Source organism: Hippocampus comes, unplaced genomic scaffold (genome assembly GCF_001891065.2).
Source record: "Hippocampus comes isolate QL1 unplaced genomic scaffold, H_comes_QL1_v1.1 scaffold44, whole genome shotgun sequence".
Lineage (NCBI taxonomy): Eukaryota > Metazoa > Chordata > Actinopteri > Syngnathiformes > Syngnathidae > Hippocampus > Hippocampus comes.
In genome coordinates this window covers 1,975,946-1,998,434 of record NW_017805546.1, presented here as the reverse complement: position 1 = coordinate 1,998,434, position 22,489 = coordinate 1,975,946, and the positions used below count along the sequence as shown (strand labels likewise).

The 22,489-nt window shown below is 44.5% G+C and overlaps 2 protein-coding genes and 1 long non-coding RNA gene across 5 annotated transcripts in view; 1 reads left to right on the top strand and 2 right to left on the bottom strand.

Moving 5' to 3' along the window:
• Nucleotides 1-11,290, bottom strand: part of LOC109521548 (protein SHQ1 homolog) — a 16,726-nt gene extending 5,436 nt beyond the window's left edge. Inside the window, exons 1-11 of one of the 3 annotated variants that reach the window (XM_019879439.1) lie at nucleotides 11,222-11,290; nucleotides 9,848-10,018; nucleotides 9,633-9,697; nucleotides 9,211-9,339; nucleotides 8,947-9,107; nucleotides 8,722-8,834; nucleotides 8,539-8,636; nucleotides 4,311-4,468; nucleotides 3,676-3,729; nucleotides 2,766-2,889; nucleotides 857-977 (exon numbers count right to left, since the gene is read on the bottom strand). In XM_019879439.1, the coding sequence (XP_019734998.1) occupies nucleotides 857-977; nucleotides 2,766-2,889; nucleotides 3,676-3,729; nucleotides 4,311-4,468; nucleotides 8,539-8,636; nucleotides 8,722-8,834; nucleotides 8,947-9,107; nucleotides 9,211-9,339; nucleotides 9,633-9,697; nucleotides 9,848-9,990 (1,166 nt within the window). In that variant the 5' untranslated portion in view covers nucleotides 9,991-10,018; nucleotides 11,222-11,290. Of the gene's footprint in view, nucleotides 1-856; nucleotides 978-2,765; nucleotides 2,890-3,675; nucleotides 3,730-4,310; nucleotides 4,469-8,538; nucleotides 8,637-8,721; nucleotides 8,835-8,946; nucleotides 9,108-9,210; nucleotides 9,340-9,632; nucleotides 9,698-9,847; nucleotides 10,023-10,624; nucleotides 10,712-11,221 lie in introns of those variants that run through there. The other 2 variants (XM_019879437.1, XM_019879438.1) reach the window with 2 other exon arrangements.
• gxylt2 (glucoside xylosyltransferase 2) lies at nucleotides 11,284-22,450 on the top strand. Its single transcript, XM_019879440.1, has 7 exons — nucleotides 11,284-11,712; nucleotides 16,170-16,356; nucleotides 17,319-17,450; nucleotides 19,119-19,370; nucleotides 19,663-19,786; nucleotides 19,854-20,026; nucleotides 20,748-22,450. The coding sequence occupies exons 1-7, from the start codon at nucleotides 11,396-11,398 to the stop codon at nucleotides 20,922-20,924; spliced, it is 1,362 nt and encodes a 453-aa protein (XP_019734999.1). The 5' UTR covers nucleotides 11,284-11,395; the 3' UTR covers nucleotides 20,925-22,450.
• On the bottom strand, nucleotides 12,642-15,471 carry LOC109521552 (uncharacterized). Its single transcript, XR_002169388.1, has 3 exons — nucleotides 14,656-15,471; nucleotides 14,502-14,507; nucleotides 12,642-13,474 (listed from the first exon to the last, which is right to left on the bottom strand). It is a non-coding gene; the product is annotated as an uncharacterized LOC109521552 (long non-coding RNA).
• Nucleotides 22,451-22,489: the final 39 nt, after the last annotated feature.

Genomic DNA, 22,489 nt, shown 5'->3' with positions numbered 1-22,489 from the left:
GGGGGGTGCGCTCAATCTTGACAGACCTTTCATAGTGCCTGCATCTGGGCATTGAGCCTAAAAAAAAAACAAAAACAAACGGGCACTCATTTTTCAGCTGGGCTTTTTCCAGAGAAGCACACCAGTTTGCTGAACTCGGGCCAAAAGTAAATCAGAGATCACGACGGAGTCGTGCGCTCAAAGGTTCATCGATGCAATGTGTAGAAAATTGGGGAAATGTGCATCAGGCGGCAAGGAGCGGGATGGAATCCCCATGGATTGTTGCCGATTGGTTCCAGGGAAGGGACGTGAGACCCTTCGGCACACCCACACAATTCAAAGTGATTGCATTTCAGTGGATGTCAATTCCACACAGATTTTCACGAATTCCCGCGCTGGCCTGGGCTCATATGTGACATGCCACATCTGTTTACATAGAGCAGGTTGGAATAGTGCAAAATTGACCAAATGGACTCCTGTTTTTCCATTTTTGATATTGGAGCGGTTAAATCGATGTCAAATCAACGCACAACCTGAATAACCAAAATTGAATTGATTCCCAACCTAAAAAAACCCCCCAAAAAACGGCAACTCTCCTTTTGACGCAGCGGTGTCACTTTCGGCCGCGTCGCGCCAAACGCGCACCGATGGCACTTTTGACACGCGGGACGGCCAAGACCGCATCTCAGCCTGGCGCGGTAATTCAATTGGCGGCGCTCTGACAAATGACAGCGCTAATCCTCTCCTCAAGAGCGTTAATGCTTCACACGGACCGAGTGGCACTTCCCCAGGCTACAAAGGCAATTATTCCGAGACGCAGGTTGCAAAGGCGTGCGTTCTGTGTCTTTGTTGCGAGATCGATCCTGCGTGAACTTACTTGATCTTCTGAATCCAGATACAGTAGTCGGTGACGTACAGATCGTTGAGTATGTAGGCCGGGTCATTCTGTCTGAAGACTTGGTGAATATCAAGCAGGCATTTGAGGACGCAGGCTCTCCCTAGACGCGGGAACATAACGCAGCATGCAAATGAAAACATTTGTATTCGTTACAAGGCAGCCCAGCTGCTGACAGACACCAGACACATCTCCGGGCTTGTAGCCCGTGTTGTCTACATCAAAGACAAGGGTACAACATCAGAGCAAAATCACATTAAGGCACGTGAGTAATTTAATCCGGACCGTTTGAGAAGGCTTTCTGGTCAAGAATTTGATTATGCCGGGGGGGGACGAAAAAAGCAGGACCGTTCTATTTTTGGTAGTCAGTCTGTCAGCCTAATTGCAGCCTGCGTCGCTGTCAAAAACGTGTTTGATTTTCAAATCACAAAAATAGCAGCAGTCATTGGAGTCATATATGGGGAAAGCAAGGATGGCTTTTTGTTCTGTGTTGCATTTTGCAAACGTCTCAAACAACTCAATTACTGCTAATTCGCATTCGTTTTTTGCAACTGTTTTCCCCAGAAGTGGGCCACTTCTCCAGAAAGGATGAAGTGCAGAAGGACACAAGCATGCCGATTTCCTCTTCATTTTTTTTTTTTCATGACAATTTTTCCTTGAGCGTTGCCATAGTTCAGGACCGATGTCATCGCTTGAACTGTCTCTAAACCAACATGAATAGCATTTTTTTTAAACGCCCCTCCACCCTAAAACGTCGCACACGGAACGATACTCTGGCTGCTGCAGTATTTATGATTCCAACATGTTCTTTGCTTCGGTCCAAAGCTCTCCTTCCCCTTCAATCATGCACATAAACAGCCTCTTGATAGAGCCAACAATCTCCAGAGGGAAAGCGAAAATGCCATTCTCCACCTCTGCAAAGCCAGGCGGCATTGTCCAAGACATTCCAAGCCAGTCAAAATAAACAGTCCACTCGCAGCGCGGAAAACCTTACGCAAACATTTGGTTCTCGTTTAAGCACGGGATCATGCGCGGGGAACTCTGCCCTCAATAAGTCACGACTTGGATCGCGTGAAGCCAAAACACACACTTGCCTCCAAGATTCCCTTTCCTTTTTTTCATACGGAAACTTGTTTATTGACATTCAGAGGAGTAATTGCTCCAAGGAGCAGGTGAATGGCGCGTCCAATATGGACGCATCTGCTAAGTAGGGAAGAAGATTAGACATGATACACACCGGAGATATTTTGGCTGCGTTGTCCACTCGTATGTATGATGTCATGTTAGACCTCAAGGAATCACAGCCAACACACGAAAACACGGGACCGGAGTGGTCACGGTGCTCGTCTTTCACTCTCGTGGGCAAACGGCCACAATTTGGGGGGTTTCCACCCGCAGTTGGATCGCAAGTGAAACCCACTGGTCCCAAAGTCAAGTCCCTGAGGACTGAGCCCCCACCACCGCGGAGGTTTTCGGATAGAGCAGCAATTTCCATATTGAGCGCGCACAACATGCTTTGAGGGTGCTAACACGGACGGTAAGGCGAGGGGAAAAGCGACACCAGCCGCCGTTTCCCCGGCTCTCCTGATCAATTTGCATTCTGACGGGATGAGGCGCAAAAATGTTCATCCGGGGTAAAAAGGCCTTGAATTTGTTGTCATGCACGAGCTTTAAAATCATCGCTCTGTCACAGAGCAGGTCATCTGAGCCTTTAACTTTCTTATATCTTTTCCTTTCTTCCCCCCCCCCCCCCCCCCCCCCCAAAAAAATCCAGCAAAATGGTAGCCAATTAACAAACACCAACTGGTGACACTTTTGTTTTCACAGCAATATGAAATAAACCCACACAAGCAGGCGAAGGCCCGACGCAATGTTGGTAAGAAGAACTCACCTGAGCCGAAGACCGCAGCTGTGTCAGAAACGGCAGCGGACACCATGGAGAAGTGTCGGTAGAGCGGATAGCATAAAACCCTTCTTCCGAATGACACCAGGACCTCCTGCAAGGAGCTGTATGTCTGAGGGGCAGAGGAGAGGACGCTCACAACAGAGACCCCGGCACTAAATCACCTCCCGACGGCGATGGCAGTCCACGTGGGTAAAGCCAGACATCTTGGCAGCGGGGGCTTTTCTCACTTTAACACAAGACTCCTATTGGTGTTCATCGCAGTCTGCGGCGTGCTAATTACTTTGAACAATCCCCTCCATTTATTGAGCAGACAAAATAGGCGCTTCAAACTCCCACCGCTGCTCCACTCGCCTCTTAATTGCTGCTTGTCCTTAAACACGGCATCCGCACTCAGATCGCTCCGGTAATGGTAGCGGCGCCGGGAGATTTGATCTCTTGTGTTCTTCTCCTTCATTGAGGCCTATTAAGGGTGCGCTGTGAGCTGGGACACGAGTGTCATCAGAGATCAGTCTCTCCCTCCGGCTTGTTTTGCACGAGTGTAAATAAGCTCTGCCGCTGCGGGCATCCAACTCAGTCACACCAGCAGTCTACTGAGGACAAGTTTCACGCTGTACACGCGGGGAGGGAGGAGGGAGGCCTGCAAGATAAGGGGTAAAGATAGGCTCATCCTTTTATGATCTCAAGACCAGGGAAAGAAAGGGAAGAACGTGGCCTGGTGTAGGAGAGGAAGGAACCCAAGTGCATGAACAGCACAGAGGTGGCGCTTGGCACAGGAGAATGCGGACTGACTGATGAGCCGGTGGGAGGCTGTTGTTTACTCTGGTGCCGCCACAAAGGAAGAGCTACTACTGCCTTTCACTGTGGTCAGCGGATGAAAACTTGGGGCAAAACGTACCTCCAGCCAACACAGCGTCCCACTGAGTTTTCTGATTGTCCACGGCGACTCCACCTGCATCATAGACACGACATAATCATAAAATAAGACAAAAATGAGAGAGCTGCATGCAGCTACAAAAGGGCCCTTGCAGACACTGGCTCATTGGAATTGGAATTTCGGGGGGAAAAAATTGGATGGACATCAGAATAAAAACTAGTTTGATCAAGTATGAACCTCGACCAAAGGCCAGAGATGAGGCAAAATTTGACTTCCTGTTGAGTCCAGACAGTTCCAGAGACATTTTTTGTACATCTTTGGCTGTCACGTACGCCTTCAACTTTTGGTAGATGTTGCTGAAACGTTCAACCAGGCTCTGTTTGGGTTCAGCGTTTTTTCATGCGTATATTTTGGGAGTTGAGTCTTATTTTGAGCTCGCCACTTGTCTTCTACAAAGGCAAACGCTTTGCTCATCTTGCCTCTGTGCACTCATCTCAAAGGGGGGGACCAAAAGAGGTCTTGACCGAGCGCTCAGTAATCTCTTAAGGCCATGAATGAAATGGAAAAGGGGTCTGAAAGATTTGACTTTGTCATCCAGGGCTACAAGTGCTTCTCGGCAGGAATTGCCTCTTCACACATAAAACGCGGCCACTTACGTTGTGCTCTCCCTGTGTCGAGCGCACTTCATAGCAGTAAGCCAGGATAATGTCCACGAGGCTGAGCCACACCTGGTGCCGCAAAGTCTTGTCGAGGAGGTACGACTGGTTGTTGAATTTTCTCAATTGCTCTTTCTCCTCGCTGCTGAACTGGATAACTGCATGACGAAATACGGAGCCGGCATTAAAATCGCTATCAAATAAAATATGCACAGAATGGTAAACCAATGCCTGCTTTGGGGAATTGTCTTTATGCAATTTAAAGAGTGGGAAAAACAACAACAACAAAAAACGTTGAGGAATAGAAACTGTCACAGCTCCTGCTTTTGCCCCTTCTTTCCCAAAGACGTAAGACGCCCGCGTCGAGGCGACAATCTGAAACATTAATATCTCTGCCTGATTTAAAATTCTGCCAAAAATAATGTCAGTGAACAGATGTTGATGTCCGTACAGATTTCATGAATCACAATTTACCGTTTATACAGTTCCAGCGCTACTCTGACCAACTAAATGCCCTCCTGCTTTGAAACCTTCCACTGCGAGCCTGCCAGGGAAAAAAAATATCGATACAACAGCTTTATGAAACTGCACCAGTCATCCCTAATGTGGCACTGTATGCAGTAGATATAATCACATTACTTCTTTGTCATGCAGATAATACAAACGTGAAAGAAGAATAGCTTCAGCGTTTATTATTTTTTTTTCTCGACATGACAGGTTGTTATTTAGAAATGCATTTGTCCAAGTAGCACGGCCGATTTATCTACACGACTGAAGGAGGTTTGTGTGTACGAGTAAGATGATACAGTCATCGACTCAAAAACAAAGAACAGCGAAAAAAAAAATGCATTCCCCGTGCGTCTGCATGACATGCACACATTGCACTTCCTCTCTGGCTGCAGTGGGAGCTCCGGAGATTCCTGCCGCATTACGTGAGCTCCCCGCAGATGCTACCTGACTCCATCCTCAGCGCGTCTGGCACGGGCAACAAAGAGCTACACTACTTCGCGAGCGACCACATCTGTTTGCACTCTTCCTTCGGCACTAACTTAGGGGAGGGGTGCGAGTCAAGTCAAACATCGCCAGCAGGTCTTCCACGTCGTCGTCGTCACAAAGCCGTCAAAGTAAAATGAGCATTCTGCTAAACCAGACTGTGGCGACAGTGTTCTTCTCGGCGTGAAAACGGCGCAGGCACAAAAATAAATGGAAAACTCTTCTTTGTGAGTGAGTAGACTTACGACTTCATCAAGGGATCAATTAATTATTCTCCCCACTTGACAGATAGCAGGCGCACCTCACTTTTGTGCCGGAACAACCATGAAAAAAAAGTCAATCGAGAGTCCTGAAATATGAACAACACGAGTGATGACTTTGCAGATGCAAACTTGATCATGCGTGGTCCATCCCAAGCTCATCTCATCCTGGCCCCCTGAGCCCCTCGCCTGCAGCGCTCATTTGGTGTGACTTGGAAATAGGCATCAAATGCCCACATGTTGCTTATTTGAACACAAAGGCCGTGTAGAAATGGTCAAAATGTTTTGTTTGCATTTGAAAATAGAGCCTCCTAAACACTGGTTTCCTCATTTTCGGTTTCACATTGCAGCCATGAATTTTCATTTCGCCGCATCTCTTGAAAATATGAGTTGCCATAAATACTTTGGAGGCTCCTTATCTTCAGCCAACGGTCTCGGACTTGGGTCTTAAACTGGACAGTGATTTCATACAAGAAAGGGGGCAAATTGGTGCCGTTAAATCGAGCTCATCTTTGGCAGCTGGCTGAAGTCAGGCCTCTCCTTTCTCAGGAGCACTTTGAAACAGTCACTCATCCCTTCGTTACATCCCCGCTGGATGACTGTAAGGCACTTTTCTGTTTGAAGTCAGCTAATCCTCCATGAAGCGTCTCCAGTTGGTCCAGAATGCTGCCGCTCGCCGCTTGACTGGTAGTCATAAGAGGGAGCACATCACTCCTACTCTGACATCCCTTCATTGGCTCATTTTAGAGTTCTTTTGAAAATCCTATTCGACTCAGCATGAGACTTGATTTGGAGTTTGACTGTTTTTGTGCTTTCTACTGTCTTTGTTATTTATGATTGTTTTATTGTTTATAGGATGATATGTTTTTGCTCCATGTACAGCACTTTGCAAACGGCAGTGGTTGTTTTCAAGGGCTCTAGAAATATAGCTGAGTTGAGTACGTACTTGAAATCTTAACATTAGATTGTGCCGCGGTTACCCTAAATGTGGTCAAAGGTCACAGTTTTGCCAGTGACATCTAAATCTAGCCATAACAAGCTTCAGTAGGTCGTGAAAGGCCAAGCTGTCAGGTCCATTTAGTTGGCGACGGCGTATGAACGCGGGCCTGCAGTGGACAGCTGGGCCCTGTCAGTGTGATGGCCCTGACACCAGAGAAGACAAAAGCTCCGCTTTCGACTTCATTAATACTCGGGTCCGCACCCATCTGTCAGGTGACATGCATAGCACTGAAAAGAGGGCTGAAGCGGACCTAAAAAAGGGAATTGCTATCTTTATACAAAAGTCGTAAGAAAGATATGCATACATTGACAACTGACCAATATCGGACAACACTCGCCCTCGTGCAGAGGTAAAAATAAGTGGCATAGATGCATAAAATGATGTTTATTGTTACACATTTTGGCTTGACGGTGCACTTCCACCTGTCATTCGCCAAAACAAAAACTGGCACTTCAAAAAGCACACCTCTGGCACATTCCCGCAGTGAAAGGAACACATGCTGCTATCACATGTTTAACCACGGCCAGGTTTGGCGCGTACCGGGCTTCGCGCGATATCGCTCCCACTTGACCAAACAGACGCCACGAGCGATCGCACCCGAGTGTGAACGCATTCGAAATATCGTTACGACTGCGTGCGGAGAGAAGGGTCCTGTGACACCACTAAAAGCGCTGCCTCCAGTGAGAATGTTGTCTGTTTAATCTAAATCCTCGCTCGAGCCTGCTAGCGGCCGCGCACTCCATTTAAGCTGTAACTGCGGGCCATGCGCCTCCTTAAATCGTGCCGGTATTAGCAGATGTGGAGAGGAGCTGGATAGCTTGCGGAGGCCTTCGCCAGCCATCGTGCCTGTGGAAAAAGAAACGAAGTCGGGACGCTCCAGCTATCAAAGAGCTCATCTCCGTCTCAGCTCATGAGCAATTGATTTTCTTTCTCGATGGATGGCAAAGGGATAATAAAAGCCACTTTGAACTGTGGAAGGAAGCAGGATACTGAGAATCTGTAATCCCTTTTCGGGTTGTCACAGAAGCATTTCTTGAACGATGCCAGAAGGCATCACCGTGAACCAGTGACTGAGTGAGGTCCAAGTTCGAGCTCTTGTAAAAGGCAAGTGCCATTGCTCCTGAGGTGCCCTGGGGCATTTTAGGCAATGCAGCTTCCTAGCCGGCAAGCCGAGCCTTGACCCGCCTCTTGAGGTGGACCGTAAGAAGACTGACTGATGTGTCCTTTGGGCATTCATGTATTGCATGGGAACAATGTTAGCTCTGTGTTGAAGAGAAACCCCCACCGGTGAAATCCATTGGAGGGTACTACAAAAAAAAGGACGATGTCGGAGGTCATGAACTGGGCTGAAAGAGTTTCAACAACATCGCAGCCATGCCTTCTTATTCATCTGCTACTTTCTGCCACCTTCCGGAAGCCTTCAGATCGAGACAACTTGCTTTCGGCTGTGCGAGGTCAGACTAATATGTTTTGCAAAGACGAGACAAATATGATTTTGGACTCCATGTTGTCATTTGATATGCAATATAATATTTTCACATACAGGATAACGTTTTTAGTATGGGGAGTCCCCCCAAACAACAATGTGTATTGCAGGATTTTAATATAAATAACTACACGCATGCTGACAAAACACGACGTCGGGTGGTGCAGTGTTTACGGAAGTAAATGCGGTACCTCATGTTTGGGCTCATCTCTTTTCACTATTTGTTGACGTCCTACGTTTGACCATCAGTAATTTCTCAAGTGCAGTTCTTAGAAAAAAAACGACAACGGCATTACACAAGAGATTATAAGAGACTCCTCACTTCATACGCAACACAACTCATCAAAAACAAATTTGCTGCTAACCAAAATGCAAACGGCATACCGAGCTGAGGCCTGACTTGCGACATATTTGGGATCAAACGGAATGCACAAGTCCTATTTTTAAAAATTGCAGTACATTGGCATAAACAGGTCAAGACAAACATACCAGGCTCTTCTTCCTGCTCAGGTGAAGGAACAAGTTTTGTCCACCAAGATCTGAATTGCAGCAGTCTCCTGATCTCATCATCTTCAAACAAATCAGCTCTGCAACGATACCAAATAGGTCAGCGGAAAGACACGACATGCTGCAAAGAAGAGACGTTTCCATTTTGGTTTGCGCTAAACCTACAGGTAATGATCGGGGGAAAAGGCCTCTGCCTCTGCCTCCAGCCGTGCTCGTCTCCTCTCCGTTGTTGTTGTGCTGTCTGGATTTTTGACATCTACCACGTCACTGAGTTCTTCCTGTCAGAAAAACAACAACAGCAACAATTAAATGGCATTATGAATTAAAGCTTAATATCAGAAATCGGGAATCGGCTTTGATCCGTGCGACGGCGTTCTTTGCCTGTCTTACCTGTAATCTGCCAAACACTCCGGACCTCTTATTGCCAAAGCCATATTTCTGCAGGGCACTTAGCTCCTCCTCCGATCTCTCCACGTACACTTCCTGCTCCACCTGCCAGTCAGACTCCTCCTCATCTTCCGCATCATCGTTGGCCCCACTTTCATGACAATCTTTTCAAAATCCAAACACCGATGGCAACATAAGTCACAGCTATCTATGCACGAACATGTGCAAATGAGCGCCAACCGCCGATGACGCACTGTTGTGACTTACCTGGGCTGATGTCCTCTAACAGAGGCTTTGCTGAGCGGGACCCTCTGGGAGCGAGGAGACTTGTCAGCATCTGGAGGCCTTCAAAGTGCACTCCAGATGTTTCTTTAGGGATGTGCACAGTGAAAAGTCCTGCAGATGGACAAGACTTTTATTTGTGGTATCAACACGGTGAATCTGAATCTATCTTTACAGATGAGGCGAATTGTCAAAAAGTAAGCCAGTCCATACAACAAATGCATATGACTTAAGGTTTCATTGTTACAAAAAGATCAAAGTTGCTTGTTACAAGTCGACACGACGACATTCATTCCAGGAGATTTTTGAGCAGAAGGATTATTTTGACACCGCATGTCGTCAATAAAACAGGCTAGTATTACATACTAAAACGACCCCCACCCCCTCCCCGTTGTGTTATTACATACCTTTATCAATGTCGAATGTGGCTTTTTCTCTTCCATCTTCCACTACCCTTCCTGGAAGCGTTAACCTAAAAATAAAAATGACACAGATGGTTGACCTGTAATTCTTCTTTTGCTACTGAACCTAAAGGTAATGACATTTTCATTACATTGAAATTGCATTAAACCTCTGCACTCCAAAGCAGCTCTTATATGTTGGAGGAGGCTGATCAACTCACCTCAGAAAGTAGGGTTTGGCATAAAATTTCACATCCGCTCCATCAATGTAGAGGTCGAACTCTGACGTTCTGGTGTACGGGACACGGACCGAGAGGATAAGGTACTCTGGATCCTGGCTCAGGTCAAACGCAGGCGTTATCATTGTGAATATTTTGGTGAAAAGGAAGGATCTGGAGAGCGAGCAAGGACAAGGACGCTTTCAACGCTGGCTGGAGACCTGCTGACTGTAGTGCGCCCCTGTGTGGTTCCCTCTGTTAAAACGTTGTGCTTGTTACATGTCTCCTAAACCTATCGCCAACAAATACCAATCCGATTGGAATGGTATTTGGTTGTATTTACGATAGAATTCAAAGACGTATTCACTGGCATTCATGACTTTTGTTACGCTGATTCGTAAGTAAGGGTTGAGCACATTACGCCCGTAACACCAATACAATTCTGAATCTTGAGCACATGTCAATGATTTATGTGTACATTACACCGAATCGTAGGAAATCCCAAATAAAGGAGAATGAAGTCAGCGCTGTGTCCATAAGTTAAAGTATTTTTATGTGTCTGCTTGGCAAACTAGACGTCGTAGTTTTTTAATGGGAGTTTTGTTTACCCGGACCACGTTGATGCGAGTGCAAGGAATGTGGCCGAAATCACCACAGTTACAACACAAATCTGTGAACATTGTTCCCTTTTCATTCCGCACAATAGCAGTAACCCGTTTTATTGAACTGCCGTTAACATACAATACGGTTAAAGAGTAAAAACGAGATGTATGCACTCACCAGAAACAAGTCTCACTTACACGGAGCGCCCGATAAAGCGGCCATGTTTTACCGTAATGAACCATGTACACGGTCAATAAGATATCATAGTCACTCGTCGGTTTGTTTTAACTGTGTAATTTATTTTTGGCATTCTTTTATTTGCCTGGGACAGGGTCCAGGTCGTGTATTCAACAGCCTTTATTTCTGTTGATATGAAGAGTTTAGAACATTTAGGACATACCCTACTGAATTCCATTTGGAAAATCAGCGAATTTTACTGATATGAGGATACATTTGAATTATTGAGAGTTGTTATCATTCAAAAGGTAATATGTTTCCAATAATTTTTTTCAAAATTCATATTTTTCACACTCTTACTGCCCAAATATATTGACTTTTAGATGCCCCACATAAAATTTCAGGATTTACAACTTGTTAATGATATTTCCCCAGACAAAAGTTGAAGAAAATCTCATTGTTGATGCTTTGAAATAAATGTAGAGTATTTATCTCTTGATTGTTTTAGCTATTTTACGTAATTACAAGTGTGTGAAAAAAATTACCCATCATTTGAAGTGACATTAACAATTGGTGCGGTAGTATTCCATTACTTACGGCAAAGCTGGAGAGACCACGCCCCCGCTGTGAAACCCTCCATAGGCTGTGAGAAAGTGTCCTCTCCGCTCTCCATCATCATCATGAGCAGCAGCGAATTCCAAGAGGAGATACGCAACAAAATGTCAACTCTGGTTACTCTCCCTTGGCCGCAGACAACATGAAAAGAGTCCGATGTGCTCCTTCCCCCCGGATCAAGTCGCTCTCGCCATGCGGATCCACTGCAAAGTAGTTGTGATCGCCCTCTGTTTCGGAGTTTTCCTACTTTTCTACTTTTGGGGAGGCAATGTCGCGGACGGTCGGCTGCTGAAACAAGTTGCGCCGGAGGAGGGCAGGAACTCTTCCACGTCGTCGGTCAAGCGCGATCACAATGTTGGCTCAAAGTTGGCGAGGAAATCTCCCATCGCGGTCAGGATGCGTGAGGAAGATCTCCCCACGGGACGAAAAAACGCAAAAGTGACCAAGCGAGTGGGCAACGTCAATGCAAAGAGGTGAGCGCAGATTTTCTTTCTCCGAGCGATCCTCCCTTCCACGTTTACATGCGAGCGCACGGAATATCATCGACCACTTTCAAATGGAAGGGTTTTGGCACGTTCCGCGAGGACACACACAGTCCACACCGCAAACAATGCCTGATTGCTTCACTGTCGCTAATAATCCCACTGTTGGAATTTAATATCCGACGAGAATGTACAATTAATGAGCGGCGGGGCTGTCATGTTGAAAGGGCACGGTGATGCGTTGGCTATGACCTCGAGGCCTTGCTCAAATCACATTTTGCCTTTCATGACACGTTACTTGCCGTATTGTCAACCTCTTGACAACATCTAATAATATTCATATTATGAGATTAGTGTCCCCCGCCTACTGCCCGAAGGCAGCTGGCGCCCCTTGTGAGAATAAAGCTGATCGGAAAATGGATGGCTGACTGACGGATTACTAGATGAGAGTATTATACATATAATTGACTGTCATTCATATCTTTTAATATTCTTACTTGCTTTGCCGTGTGTTGTTGGCATTGTCAAGAGCCTGTTTGTCCATTTCTCTCGAAAGCATTCTTTGATTACACCTGCACAATCTTGTAAATCTATGAAAGCTGAATTTGGGATGGACGAGCACGGTATTATTTATTATTTTTAGGTATCGGGTTCTCGTGGAGGATGCTGATGCCAGCCACTGATACTCAAGGTAAAAAAAAAACAAATCTGAGTAGGTCCTCCTCAGCAGTAGTTGGTGCTATGCTGCGGCAGTTTGACATCAACGAATCATCACCGGTGTCAGAAAGAAAGATTTTTGTTTGCAATTTTTTTTTGTCATTCTGTTGAATGAAGTTTTATGTATTAAAAGAGGTATCGATCTGTAAAAAAGTGGTATTGAACATCCCCACAGAAAAAAAAAACAAAAAAAAACGCTGTCCGACAGCTTTTAAATGACCTTTTTCAAGGTGTCCATGTCAACAGACATTGAGGAATACTAGCCTGGATGTTAGAGTGCTGTGTTGTCTAGCTTCGTTTGGTTACAGGAAATCGCACTGCATCCGCTTACAATTTGTCCATTTGAGAAGTTCAAGGGCGGCGTCCTTGAATTATACCTCTCATAGCTCACCACCCCCGCCTTCTTACTGTACTGTATCAGCTATAGGCTCCTTAAAAGCCCGCAGACTCTTTTCTTTGCCGTCGGGCAATATGTATTCTCCTCCGAAAGCAGAGACTGCAGGTTGGAGACGCTGCTGCTGAGATAAAAGCTATCAAGGCGTTTCACGGAGAAAGGACCTTTGAGTCCGCCCAGAAGCCACACTCCTCCGTGTGTGCTCACCACTGATAAGGGAAATGGGGTGGAGGAGGTGTCAGTCGGTGCCGTGGAAAAAAAAAACAAAAAAAAAAACAGGTTTGGAAAACACAAAAGAATGACTTCTGTGGTTGAGGGACACACACAGAGCTCCGAGTCAAAGCATTTGAAATCTTTATTGTCTGGCTGAATAAAACGTACACTTCTAAGATAATTATTTTTGGGAGAAGATTTCCCGAAGTGGATAATTTTAGCTCAGCAGGCATACATGGATACATAAGGTGTTGAAGATTCTATTTTCAGTCTTACTCGCACGTGTTTCTCACACGGATTTATGTTTGATCTTTCAAAGTGAGTAGGCCCCGTTTCCTTGCAAAATGCTCAATCGACAAACATTCCTGTTTTCGCAAGTCCGATCATTTCCTCTTGACCCATGCCACGGCTTCCCCTGGCTAAAAATAGCTTAGCGCCACCTCTCCAGCCGTGCTCAATACATTACACGTCTGTACTCATCAATCACACAATCACTCAGTTTATGGAATGGTAGAAGAAGAGCTTGATAAATCCCCGCGCATCATTTTGCCAATGCAAATGCTCGCAATGTGAAGGGATTCCGTCGATTTTTAGAGAGCCGGTCACACGAATCAAGCAGGTATTGTTTTGGTGCAGAAAGTCGTCCGACCGATTAAATTGGCCGATCATGACGCTTCAAACACTGGCCAAAATCATTTACCTTTATATAGTCTGACCCAAGTGTGCCCAACCAGTCGCTCGCATTTGACCGGTAGCCCGCGGACCGGTCCCAAGACGATCGCGAGGGGTGTAGGAGAATGAAGATAAAAAAATGTCTTTAAATACTTGTTATTAATATGATATATTTTTGTGTTAGTGTACACTACACCCTAAGCATCTGGTCAGTTTCACTTTCGCATTTTATTCTTCTCGTTCAAAATTTGTTTCATAGCCAATTGACCGACGGCACTGGCAAAGAATGGCGATCTGGAGCACCAGGAGAAGCATTTTAAAATGGTACACAAATGCGTACACTAGTTTCTGCGCTTAATACACTGGAAAATTGCGTCTCGTGTCTCCGCGTGAGGCTCTACTAAGGTAGGCAGGGATTTCACAAAAAACACAAACTCTTGTATCCACTTTATTTTTCTGTTTCGCTCATGTCAGGGGCCACTGTGGCTGTTGCTCGTCATGGCATGCATGTGCGCCCATGCGGCAACGGGAGGTTGGTCGCTTGAAAAGTAGATCTTCGGTTTACCCCTGCTCGAACCACACGGCAGATGTACACAAGTGACCCCGGTCTCATTACTCAGTACACAGAATTCGAGTCTATAACCTTGTATCCTTGTATACAATCCAATTTTCCAACGGGAGGTTGGTCGCTTGAAAAGTAGATCTTCGATCAAAAAAGGTTTACCCCTGCTCGAACCACACGCCAGATGTACACAAGTGGCCCTGGTCTCATTACTCAGTACACAGAATTCTAGTCCATAACCTTGTATCCTTGTATACAATCCAATTTGTTTGATGAGGTCATTCTGTCGACCTGTCATTCAAAACAAAGTCAATCTTAATTTTTACATGCAATGCGCATAGTTGAACAGCCACCGTGTTCTGGGTTCAGTTTTCACTCGTGTTTCGCTAAGATTGTGGAATTGTGCAAACTGTGGAATGGCTTTGATAAACACTGCGTGAACTCGATGTGGCTGGAAGAAGCTGAAATGGACCTCATGGCCTGGCTATGTCCTCTTAACTGAGTTACACGCAAAGATAAGTTGTTCGGGAAATGGATGAATGGTGTTCTTTTTTTTTTTTTTTTGATGTCGTGGATTAACTTTGAAAACTGTCTTTTAAAGCTTGACTTTCATTTCCACTGTGCCTGGTGTGAAACGTTGTTTTGTGCTGACTTGAGGCAGAGCCCAGTTTTAGGCTTGCTCCGCAGCAGGCATTGAATTCATTCCTTTGGTTCCTCTGCTGTGCTTTTTGACAGCTTCCAGATGTGAGCAACTCCGCCGTGAAACAAACTGTCATGTGTACTTTATTCATGAAACTATTGGAAGAAAATAGCCAGTGATTGTGAGCGTGTGTCTCTGTGTGTATTTGATTGAGTACAGTAAGCGGTTTTATGCATGGATATGCAATTTTTTTTTTTTTTTTTGCTTGACCGAGTGCAACATCTTTTCATAGTTGTTGACAGAAGACAGGACTTCAATCATCTCGGTGGAGAATAGGAGTGTGTTTTGTTCACGCTTGTCAAGGGATCGGCCTTGAAAGGTGCGGAAGACAGATTTCCCAACTTCTTCACGTTAATCCGCAACTGCACTTCATCATTGTGCCTGAGGCACACAGAATGGTCTCAATGCTCGGAGGCTGCAACCTTTTCTCTGATCATCTCATTTTTTGCCTGATGTTTGCTTTTGAGGGAAAAATGATTTGAAAACATGCGAATAAAGAGGATGAAGGCATCAAAGCCCCAGCATGCAAATAAGTTTGTGTTGTAGCGGCTGATGTTTTGTTTCCGACATTGTTTTGATTGAATTGCGGTCGGCGACCTCTGTAGTGCTACAATGAATACTCAATCAGGGATATGGAGCATTTAATAATTGGCACAACGGAAACTTTGTATTTTTCTTTTTTTACTGCTCTTCATAGCCTCACCATTGCAATTTCAGTGAAAATACTCACTTAAACAAACCCCAAATAGTCATATTTCATTCATTTAGCTATGAGCATTCACTGTATAGTGCATGTTAGATCTCTCACTCTGTCGGGTGCTTGGTCCTGCACGACGCAGGATTTGGATAGATATGACACAAATGTTTTCTTTTTCTGTGCGACAGGCACGTTTGATATAGTTCCTCTGTGGGTATTTATATTTTGATGGAGATTTGTTGGAAAATGCAATGAGAGGTGACAGAGAAAAAAGAAAGACGAAAACAAAATGCAGAAAATGACTTGCGAAACAACAAACGATAGCAGTATAAAAACAATATGCGACTACAAAATGGTTACAGAGCAGTCGGATCGGGTTCGATGTTATGTGCACTAGGAAGGTAGTACACCCTAAACACCTGAGCACCAAAAAGAGGACAGTCCGCAAAATGTTACTGTGTCACATCCTTCTTATTTATTTGTGTATTGTTAGCAAAACAGGACGGGCTGTGGGCAGGCGCACCCGCGTCGAGGAATTCATGCACCTGGCTATGGTGGCGTGCGGGAGTCGCCTGGAGGAGACCTTAACGCTCGTCAAATCAGCTGTCCTGTTCAGCCTGAAGAAGATCAAAGTTCATATTTTTGCTGAGGACCTCTTGATCCCGCAGTTTCAAGAAAAGGTACGATGGCTCAGGCACCTGTTCACCGAAATCTCACACACACACACACACACGCACACACACACACACTTGGATATGGCTTTGCAGAGAAGCATAGACAAAAATAGGAAAAAAAAATTTCGCCCTTCAGTCTACAAGCCTTGCGGGTAGCACAGCGAACATTCACCCCGCTCGGTAATATATGACATCAAGTTCAGAGCATTTTTAACAATGCTTTCAGAGGTTCTAATAATGACACATATCCCTTTTATCTCTGCACTTGGGTGCAATCTATCACTGACACCCTGCTGTGCTCCAGCACTGTGCATCATTTCAAAGTCACCTTGCGGGAGGAGCCAGAAAGGATTCTCTTGCTTAATAGTGACAAAGGTTTTGGGACATGCCTCTCTAAAATGGAATCAATGGCTGGTCTGACCCGGTTTCCCCTCCCTACCCTCAAAACAGTTAATCAGCCTCAGTTGTTGTGGACCATTCTGTGCTCTCGGCTTTGTAGGACCAGTCCAGTTTTAGGTCTATTAACGATGCATGGTTTGAAATGTGTTGGTGTGGACACACTTGAGAGCTATGATTTCATCCAACATCACTGACATCTGACCTCATGAATATTTATTTATCAATTTATTTATTTGGGGCGGGGTTGATGAATGGATCAACATTACTGCAGACAGACTCAGCAATCATGTACAAAGTAGAAAATTATCCCATGAGAGTGGCAGCCGTTATTGCTTATTCTGAGGCAGCGTAGCCGAGAAAAAATGTAATAACAATTCGAGGGATGCACAAATACGGTGGACCCCTGCACATCAATATTATTTGTCGATGTATATATTTTTTAACCCCTTGTTTTTCATGGCAAAAGCTTATTGGCAGTATGTCGTGACTTATTCAAGAATTTACACGTGCACACACACACACACACACACACACACAGACAATTCAAAAAGCAGTTTGGTCTCTTCCAGTTTCGCCAGTGGCCTGGATTTATCTCAGCCAAGTTCAAGTACCAGCTGTACCCGATCACCTTCTCAGTGGGGAACGCAGACGAATGGAAGAAGCTCTTCAAGCCCTGTGCCGCTCAGAGACTCTTTCTTCCTGTAAGGCTGCAACACATATTCCTGCTTTTTATTCATCTGGCCATAATGTGATTTAAATCATGATCACTAAATGGTCTTTTGACGTCCCCCCCAAGTTCATCACTTTAATCATTTATTGTGTGCTTATTGATAAGATTGCACCTTGTCTGCAGATTTCATTATTTATTTTTTTCAATTTAAACGAACTGTCTCATGGGTCTGGATTCAGTCATTCCATCAAGTGGGAAACTGTGCAGTGTATTGATTTTCCCTTTCAACTGGTGTTCGTTGAAATTACAACGCCACGGCATCATGAATATATTGCAGACAAATCTATAAGTGTTTTTCTCTTCCTGCAAACGAGTCGATAGACTGTATGGCCGTTTATACACTTAATCAGGAAAGCCTAATCATGAACGTTATGGATTTTTGAAGGATTTATGTAAAACAAATAACCAAATAAATACAAATCACATTCTCAGCCCTTTGAAAGCCAAATGAACCAGAATAAGACCATATGGATAAGGTTTGCTAAAAAACAACAAACAAAAAAAAACATTTTTGAACTGCTGACAAGTTTCTTATCATCATGTCGGCAAGGAATTATGCTCACGTGGCACGAGAACTAAAACTCATCAATGGCACAGGATACGAGGTTAGCTGAGCACTACAGTTGAGTGTAAATGAGAAGGGCTTTGTGTTTTGCTCAAACATTCAATTAATTTAGCAAATTGCTCATTTTTAATAACATAGGACCACACACTTCCAAATGATATATAACAAGAGCAAAATATGTCTTATGTTTTTGTTTATTGAGCTAATAACGTACAGTATCTTTATACATCTGAATGCTGGAATGCTTTTACAAACAACCACTCCTCAAACACAAAGGCTTTGAAGCAAAAAACAAACAAAAAAAAAAACACAAACGGTAATCCCCCCCCCCCCCCCCCGCCAATGGCTCGCTTGCCCCCCAAAAAATCCCATTTAAATATGACACAAAACTGTTGAGCAGCAAACCAACATTAATTGCAAGAATTTATTTGGAGTACATTTTCGGTGTGAATCGTTTTGTTGAGGGCAGTAAAGTCCGTCCCAGCGGCCTTGCTTCTATATCGAGCTGTTTGTCCAATTCAGCCACTGTCTGCGTTTGTTCGTTTCTCTGATGCGGCGCTCTTGAGCGATGTCCGCCATCGAGGGGTGAGCACTGTTATTACAACATAAAACTTCTCAGCTGCAGTACCGGTGAACATTTTGAGTTTCCGAAATTCACCGTGGCCTATGCCTGCTCGACACGGTGGATCATAAATCAGACGAAGAGCGTTGACTTCCTCTTGACCTTAATTCACGCTTGTCAGACAAGGACTCTTCCGCTAGCACAATCTAATAAGATAGGCGCTCACAGCCGTGCTGCGTTGTACTGAGAGCTGTTTGTAATATTTTGGTTTGCTCAATAAGAAGTGCAAAACATTGGCTCATTTATCATTTTCACGGAGATGCCCCTGGAAAGCCGCAGTGAATGTCCATTTATCATCAAATGAGTTGCTTCATCCCTTCGGTCCAGATGAATATGGCTCAGCGACATCTTACGCACTTCGGCTCCCAGGAATGGCTCAGGTCGCCCCATGTGATGCTTATATGTTGGTGGTTCCCCATCATGAATTTTTACTCAGTGTAACTATGCGGCAGGTAATCCTCAAGGACGTGGACTCGTTGCTGTACGTGGACACTGATGTGCTGTTCCTGCGACCCATGGACGATATCTGGAGAATGCTGAAGTCCTTCAACAGCACGCAACTGGCAGCGATGGCTCCGGAGCACGAGGTCCCCAAGATCGGCTGGTACAGCCGCTTTGCGCGTCATCCTTTCTACGGCATCTCGGGGGTCAATTCGGGTGTCATGCTGATGAATCTCACAAGGATTCGCAGCACATTGTTCAAGGTTAGGCTCTTTCTTTGCTCTCGAACACTGAAAGCTTTTTGGCAGTCTGAATGTCATTTTGTTGATTTCGAGTTGGAGGCTCAGAGCCGTTTGAGTGCATCCGGCTGAAGCTTTGTGATTATGCGAGCATCGCGGATGTGTTTTCTCTCAGAACTCAGTTTAACAACACATCAATTTGCTGCTGGAAGCCGGAATGCAAATGTTCCTCCTCCTTTGATGATTTACTTTGTGGCAAAAAAAAAAAAAACCCAGCTTGCGAGTTGTGTGTGAGTCGACTATGTTGACATTTCAGAACAGCATGATTGCCAGTGGCCTTTCCTGGGAGGACCTTTTGCACCCACTTTACCAAAAGTACAAGAACCACATCACGTGGGGAGATCAGGACCTCCTCAACATTATCTTTCACTACAATCCAGGTAGAGTATAATGACAATGACAACTCCCGTAGAGTATAATGATTTTCATTTTGTTTTGTCTTTCCAGAGTGTCTATTGATCTTCCCTTGCCAGTGGAACTACAGGCCTGATCACTGTATGTACGGGAGTAACTGCAAAGGAGCCGAAGAGGACGGTGTGTCCATCCTCCACGGCAACCGTGGAGTTTATCATGATGACAAGCAGCCAGCCTTCAAAGTAGTTTATGATGGAATTCGTGATGTAAGTATCTTTGAGGATCGCCGTTTTACTGTTGGGACCCCAAATGCACCCAAAAGCGCATCACCATGACTGAAGGACCCAAACAGAATCAGTCACACAGTCAGACAAGACCGGCGCTGAATCTTAATACTCAGTCCAGTAACACTCCCTTTGGAAGGGTGATTTGTTTTATTGAAATTACTTTCCAGTTGATGCTATTCAACCTTTTAATGGGAAGTCTTCATCTGCTTAGTTTTATGGCAGCCCCCCCCCGCCCCCCACAAGCCACCCTCCCATTAAATTGTAGAGGTAATTATTGTACTCAGCCTTTTTAAAACATAAAAAAATGTATGTATGTATGTATGTATGTCAGGTGCGCTCACTTTCTGTACTATAATTTTGTTACCCAAGGTCTGTTTTTACTCCGACAGTGTAGAGGCCAACACGTTCTCGCGTGTAATGAGATAATTACATTTCTTTGATCTGAGCTGCTAAACATATACAATATCAATTATCTTTCGCTCACATTCAAAAAAAAAAAAGAAATCTGTTTCTGTGACTGGAGTGTTATTTCCTTCTACCCTGCTGAGATAAGGCACTTCAAGTCTGGCAAGCACATAATTAGTGCCAAGTAGCAATCCAGTCATGCTGATGGAATTTGTAAGTAACATATTTGTGTGTGGTATTTATGAAAAGAAACAGCTTTGCTGATGAAAAGTAACACAGTGTGATGTTGTTGCAGTTCCCCTTTGATGACAACATGTTCCAGTCGCTCTTCTATCCCATCCAAGCCAAATTCCTGGACACGGTCAACACCCTGTGCGGTCGGATCCCACAAGTCTTCCTCAAGCAGATAGAAAAGACCATGAGGAAGGTCTTTGAGGAGAACGTAATCCGACATATCAGGCCACACAACTGACTGTCGGTGCAATGGACTTCCTGTGAATATGACTGAAGGACTGCGGACCGCTATTGCAACAGACCATGTGTCGGGCCAGTCTCTCTTTGAGTGAACTTGCGGCATGTATGAAAGCAATGATATTTCCTAAACCGTTTCCATGAACGGTAATGGTCGAAAGCACCATTGTAATCTTGTCATGTTTGGCCCGCTTGTCAGAGATGTGGTCGAACCGCTTCTGGCAAATGATTATACCATTATCATGGACAACTGTTTGTTTACATGTGGCAAAAAAAAATATTTTTTAATAATTAATCTTGGTGGTTACACCTGACCGTTGGGTACAACGTTGTTTTTCTGCTCATTTAAAAAAAAAAATGAAATTGGAAGGTTTTCCTGCTATGTGGTGAACCCTGGATTATACTGTGAATGGTGTACTAAAACAAATAATTTAAAAGTTAGGCCTGTGGGTTACTTCAACCACTTGACAAATTAAAATGTAGTCAATTCAACAACAAAAAAATGGTTTCCCTGTAGAATCTGGGTGCCCTGAACTGGTTTCCCCACAACCAGGTGGCCCCATGTGAGGGTGACTGGAAAACACAATACTGACAGTTTGTTCTTTGTGTAAATTACACCCCTTAATTTTTTCAAATATTTTGGTTCGCACTACTTTGCAAAGTTTGAATGCTGGAAATGTAAGCAGTGTTTTTTTTTTTTGGTGCATAAGTGACCATTTCAGGACATTCTTGCCTTGACTTTCATCCAAAATGTAGGGAAATTTGAAGTTGTCTCAAAGTGATTTTTAAGGAAAACCAACAATTTCAATCTAGCACAGACAAAAGGCATGAAAAAAACTGCGACAAATCATTGAAGAAAGGGCCGCGGATGAAAGCAGTCAATACATATAAATAAAACAGCACTTTTTGAAAATGTGCAGTGTACTTTCTGTGCTGCCTGGTACCAAATTATCCAAGGCCTGGCAATGGGCTTCACCCCTGTGGTTGGTGACCCTACCCTGAACCCAAAGTATTAAACTACAGCACAAATGGAAACATAGAATTTGAGGTTACATGTAGAATATTGGAATGCACTTTCATGATTGTGTTTCAGCTAAGGACGAACAATAGGTCCAGACAAGATCCGCAACCTGTGATTTTTTTTTGGTTTGTTGGTTTTTTTTTTTCTGTCTGAAATCAGCTGGGATAGGCTTCCGCTCCCCGCAACGCTGAACAGGATAAGCGATGTGGAAATGGATGGCTAGATGCCGTGGCACTCTTTCCAAACGGATCAAAACCAAAAGTGTAAGTGTTTGAAAGAACTGCAGCAAAGGTTACGTCCTATGAATGTTGTCTGTCATGTTTACTGTCAACAAAATGAACTCCTCAGATATGTGTCTTTGAAAGGTTTATCTTTCTTTTATGTGTTGTGCTTTACTGTCGCTGTGGTGTGATGATAGGCTGTACAGTCTATTTAATCATTTCAACTGGAACCTGATCATGGTTGGACAGCACAAATATGTTTTTGAATAAAACAATGCAACGGAATGAGCCTCAATTATGTGATTTATTGGAATGCAAATGAAA

Coding starts and splice junctions, on each gene's coding strand:
- gxylt2 (XM_019879440.1), top strand. CDS start 11,396: ATGTGCTCCTTCCCCCCGGATCAAGTCGCTCTCGCCATGCGGATCCAC. Junction 16,357..17,318: donor TCCCGCAGTTTCAAGAAAAG/GTACGATGGCTC, acceptor GGTCTCTTCCAG/TTTCGCCAGTGGCCTGGATT. Junction 19,787..19,853: donor TATCTTTCACTACAATCCAG/GTAGAGTATAAT, acceptor TTGTCTTTCCAG/AGTGTCTATTGATCTTCCCT.